We start from the raw sequence: 6000 nt of genomic DNA, 5'->3' as shown, positions 1-6000 counted from the left end.
GTCAGGGAGAGAGGAGACCGATCTGTGTCCCTTTACATAGGGACACAGCATCGGTCACCTCCCCCAGTCAGTCCCCTCCCCCCACACAGTAAGAACACAATGAGGGAATACATTTTACCCCTTCCTCACCCCCTAGTGTTAACCCCTTCACATTCATATTTGTTTACGGACAACTGCTTGTAAATGCTGAGGGCTTCTGTGATTACCTGCGCATGCAGTGTACTGTTCAAAAACACACAAGTGGCGCATAAGATATAAGTGCAGAAAAATGCTAATACAGAAGCCACTATATTTACAAGCTGCTGTCCTCAGAGCCTCTCACTTGTATGGGCAGCTGTATGCTCCACTCCAAGCGTGCAATTGTCTGTGTGCATGAGGGCCTAATAAAAATAAAACATAAAATGAGATAAATGACTCTTGCACACAAGTATGCATCCTGTATTTATTACCACAAAAGGATGAGAATATAAAAAAATGAAGTGAAAACATAAAAGACATCATGTAGAATGGGCTGCTCTTTACAGGCACAAAAGCAATACATACCATCATCTTTTTACCAATTTAACAACATTATTTAGGTTTTCATCCAAACTTCAACTAAAGGTAATGAGGGTTTTTAAAGCATAATTAACACTTTCAATGGAGTCACTGTATTAATCCCCATGGTAAGGTATTGCAGCATTGTTTTGACCAATGCCATATGCTTCCACTGCTTCAATTGCTGCAACAAGGCACTTCAGGAGTTATTACATATTGATACAGGAGGGCAGAAAATACATATCCAGAGTGCCTTATTGAGAGAAACCCTTAATACTGCACGGCCTCAGTTTTTTTTTTCCACTGTCAAATATATAAAATGTAAGAGCAGAATGGGATTAATAAGTTTCCATTAAAAGGAATCTTAGACAGATGAGTTGATTTGTGACAAAATGCCTTTACAAGGCGTGCATACAGTATGGGGGTGGCATGACAACTATGATATTCTAAATTAGGGGGGTTAGCGTGTAAGTCGCAAAACCTCAACTTAAAGTGGTACTTTGTTATAGTAAGGTGCTTGCCAGTCTCTTACCTCACCATGCGCTGTCATAAGTAGCACAAGCCCAACAGTAGACTGTACTGAATCTCTAGTTATTCTGCAGTCTAAAAATTCCATTTTAAATAATATCCTGTCTCAATTTACTATAGCTAAAACACAAGTGTGCGTCTTACTGCTTACACAGAGAGCAGGGCAAGCACATCCTTATATTTGTATCCTCCCCATCACAGGGCTTGATAAGACAGATCAGTACTTTATCACAAAAAGAAATTGCGCTCGGAGGGCCAACTCAGTGGCTAACACATCAATGATTATTCTAAAAAGTTTTTTTTTTTTTCCTTTGAAGCGTTGAATAAAGTGGGAAAATGTTCAAACATGTCAGGTTTCATTGCATGTCTTATGAGGTTTGCCTAATTTTCTGTCTTGGTCCTAGGGTGTCACAGGGATAGTAAGTTATGTAACATCTCCCCAGTGGGGGTAAAGAGCACTTTATTTCTCAGTAGGGTAGGGTGAGCCATTTCAGATTTAATCACAGTGTCTTTTTGTCCTGATGACAGACTTTACAGGGATTGAAAGCAAGAAGACATTTTCCCAAACAGTTCATGGCCAGCAAAAAAAAAAAAAAAATGACATTAGGTCTAAACCAGGGGTGTTCAACCTTCTGACCTTCCTGGGCCACACATAGACTACACCAACAATTAGGATAGCCGATGAGAAGAAAAAAAAGTCAGGCAGATCAGAAGCCAACGATCACCGATATAGATAATTTATCTGTATAATAATAATAATAATAATAATATTTTTTAGGATAAAAGTAAAAGAGGTCAACATAAAACTAACGCATCACTATCTGGTGCAATGGATGTGGTAACAATTCTCAATGAACTCTCAAGGTGCCCATCAGATATTTTGCCCTTTGTGGGCTTCATCCTTGAAAATAGTTGCCTTCGAAAACAAAAGACATGAATAATGTGCGATTGTGAAGAGTGGGATATTTTTCTTTGGGAAGATAAGGTCCAGTAAAGAGACATTGTCAAACTTTTCTTTGGCTAAATGTGTCCGTTACAAACACCCCCAAAAATAAATCAACATTCACAAGTTCACAATTTTGTGTTGGGCCACATGTTGGACACCCCTGGTCTAAATCTTCGACACACTATAGAAATAACAAAACTGGCTGATATTGGCCTGACACAAATGCAGACATCCTCTTGCAGTTGTACAGTTCCTGATATTTGAGAATACCTCACACTTCCATTAATCACTGCCTTGATCTGACACCAAAGCTTCCATACTCCTGTTTTTAAGCACTGGCTGGCTAAGCATATCGACCTATCCTTTTATTACGTGGCATTGTAAGTAACTGGAGACTCTGTACTGTTTACTGGCATATTTGTGCATTATATCTGCACAAGATTATAGTACCACTTTTTATGTAATTAAAAAGTCCATGTTAGATTGAAAGTAACCAAAAGCATTCAATGTGTTAAAGAAGAATCTTTTCTTGGTTTGCCTATTCTCCTAGTGTGAAGTCATGTGTCCATGCTCTTTACGCTACCTGCTCCACACTGTAGTTTTACCCCACCAGATATTGAAGACTCCGCACAGACGTCTATAGGCGGGATACAACAGCTAAAGGGCGCTATAAGCTAAGGTGACTTGGAAAGACTGTAAAGAAGTCACTAGATAGATCAGCACACCTACAGACATGAAGTTGCAAAAGACATAAATCTGTTCTCAATCTACACAATGGAACACTAATCAATAGTGTTACTCTTTAAGCAGACTAAGACAGGCCATAAACCACAAGTTGAAGGAAAGAAAATAACTTGATTCCACCTTCAACACTGCACTATTGTATTATGACAGCAGGTGGTTTCCCTGCTGTCAGAAAACAATTACAGCTGCTGGCTGCTATAGCAGGCCACAGTAATCCAATGAAAAAAACAGACAGGTTGTGCTGAAGTTGATTGTTAGAACAACTGCATTACAGCCAGCCTTCCCATAGATGGATTAAAATTCAGCTGGTTCCTGCTCAACCAGTTTAATTTTGATCTGCCTATGGCCGGGTTAAGGATCAGACATTTGTTTGCCTACTGTGCTGCTTTAAATTTACCAGCAATGTGAAAACTGCATGTCATTCAAGAGCTTAAAGCCTCAAATAGTGGGAGGAACAGTAGAGCTGCAGGAACAAAACCTTTGATCACGCCAGTATAATTCATGATCAGATAAGACGTCTGTTCACAAACCAAGTTGGTGAAAAAAATCACTAGAAGAATAGACTTCAGCGTGTACAAAATGATTTCTCTCCATACTGTATGCCCAAAAGCTACCAGTTCACAATATACAACAGCCTGCCCAGGGACAGAACTGCTACCTGTAACAAGATCATAGATACGTATAAAATCTCAAAGGCCAATAGCATTTTCAGAACAATCAGTGAAAAAGTATATGAGCAATTACTGCATGGGACAGGAGTGACAAATCCCATCCAAGCTGTATAGGACAGTATAAGGCAGTGGATTTGGCAGCTATCTTAGCAAACTGAACACGAGTTCAAAGATTTACCTTTGTCACAAACAAGACAAGGAGATAAAAAAAAAAAGCATTGCAGATCTAAAAACACAGGTAACTTGATCAAACCCACAATATGTAGGGACTACAAACATGGGGCCTCATCCTCATTTATGAGAAATATGATGCCTCTTCATGTATCGCTTATACATAGGCAGAAATATTTTATTCCCACATAAGGAATAGTAGTGCATTATTTAGCTTGGCTTTTAGTAATGAAGAACACACCTGCTATGTTTCATTGAATAGACGAACAAAGCAAGCAAAGGATTCTGAGAAATGTGCTTTTTTCTACCTTGCTGAAAATGGCAAGTGGTGGTAAATGGGAAAGCTTGCTGACAATTCAGTAGCCTATAGAGAAAGCTGGTGTTCTGTTGTACCTAATTGTCCATAGAATCTTCATAACTATAATGTTCTGAAGAGAACCAAGTGTTATGAATGCACTCTAGGTTCACAACCTTTTGGGATTTTTAGGACATTCAGCAACCATTATGAATTTTTGAATGAGTGTTCTCATGTGAGACATTCATGTTTTGTGGCATAAAATATGAAAAAAAAAAAAAAAAAAAAAAAAAAAAAAAACACTGGTCAAGAAATAATCCCAATCAGTTAGCAAATACAATAAAGATGACATCACTTTCACGTAGACAGTCATATTGTTCTGCTATGGAGATGTCATAATAGGAAGAAGTACAAAGGCTCAGTAAAGCACCTTGCCGAATATTGCAATAGATCCTAACAAACATAAAATGGCTGCTGAGCAGTAAAGTGTGCGTTAAATAAGGCTCCACTAGCAATCCACCATTGTTCGGCTCCTTCAATCTTCACGTTCTTCTGCTAGCAGACAATAGTCTTCATCCACACAAACACACAAAAATAATAATATCAATTAAAATAAAATAAAAGGACACTTAAACATAAAAGTAGTTCCAAAGAAGATCAATGGCAAAATGTGCAAGTATGAACGTCAGGAAGTTGCTGAAGCCAAACCAGGAATTTTTCCCTAGAGTGGGGAGAACTGGGTCTCATACTTGGTGCAACTGGGTCCTGGCAATTTGGTGCTTTCAATGTTTGCTGGTGTACAGTGTCTCTTCCTCTGTGTCCGTTTCATCCTGGAACTCATTACTTAATAGGGATTTCTTGGATCCTGCGGACATCAGACGCATCTCATCCTCATAGTCGTCGTTATGCTGCCGCAGCCGATGGAATCCATCCTTGTGTCTGTTGGACTTGATAGAGCACACACACCAGATAATGCAGGCCATAAGGAGCAAGGCTGTCATTGTGGCCCCTGAAAACCAGTAACAAGACAGTTAAATTCGTAAACCTTAAAGGGGTTGTTAAGGCAGTACACACAAGCACTGCCAGCCCAACTGCTAGTATAACCTGTAGTATATACTGTATGCTGTTTTTTAAAATTCATCTTCTAAATACTTTGGTCTTTCTCCCCGATAAGCGGTCACATGTCGCTCTCTCCCTCCGATGCATATACTACGTGGGGGAGGTGCTGAGCTCTCCCTCCGACGTCTGTCGGGCAGTCACATGACCTTGCTCAGTAATGTATACATCAGAGGGAGAGAGCGATGGGCAGTCATGTGACCGCTGATCGGGGAGAAGAATAAGGCATTTAGAAAATTAATTAAAAAAAAAAAAACACACACACGACATACTGTATATACTACAGGTTATCCTAACATTGGGGCTGGCGGGGCTTGTGTCCAGTAATGTTGTTATCATAGCAGAGCTGGGATGTTGGGCCATAAAGAATGATCAATTCAGGAATATGTATGATCCACATATAACGACGCTACATACTGTAAACAGAATAGACTGTGTTGTAATGAAAAGGTCATTTATAGACGCTGCATCTGAAATTCTCTTCTATAATACCAAGTAAGAATGGAAATATCAACTGAACTTACTCAAAACTTAATTTACTCTATATGCCAAAACTGAATTCAAATGATGTTACCTTATTCTAATTATTGCTATATAATAAAATAAAGAGAGTAATGAATTCAATAAATCATATATTAGTACACTGAGAACTACAATACTGTATATTGAACACTGTTAATTTGCACAGCACACAAATTAGGTATAGGGTCACTGTCAGCCTCAGATCAGATTCAGAGAAAGTATAGAAATTATTCAGAAAAATACTAGTTGCCTTGTCATCCTTGGTGTTAATACTTTGAGTCGTTACCAAGAACAAGAAAGGACACTGGTTCTGCCTTCACTCTCACTTCCCTGGTCTGTATGCTTGTTCCCTGTCTGTTTAAAAAAGTATTGACACCAGAGACAGGCAGCTAGCCTTTTCAGAAGGTGGTCAGCAACAGCATCCTACATATTTCTCTTAGTACAGATTCCCTTTAATAAATAAGGTGATA

General features: G+C 39.0%; 1 protein-coding gene across 1 annotated transcript in view; it reads right to left on the bottom strand.

The window, feature by feature from the left end:
* Window positions 1-428: 428 nt before the first annotated feature.
* CPD (carboxypeptidase D) overlaps window positions 429-6000 on the bottom strand; it is a 131746-nt gene continuing 126174 nt past the window's right edge. The window contains exon 21 of the mRNA XM_040338577.1: window positions 429-4901. Coding sequence (XP_040194511.1) covers window positions 4675-4901 — 227 coding nt within the window. The 3' untranslated portion in view covers window positions 429-4674. The remainder of the gene's footprint in view (window positions 4902-6000) is intronic.

The sequence above is a fragment of the Rana temporaria genome, chromosome 2 (genome assembly GCF_905171775.1).
Source record: "Rana temporaria chromosome 2, aRanTem1.1, whole genome shotgun sequence".
Taxonomy (NCBI): domain Eukaryota; kingdom Metazoa; phylum Chordata; class Amphibia; order Anura; family Ranidae; genus Rana; species Rana temporaria.
This window is presented reverse-complemented; position numbering and strand designations above follow the sequence as displayed.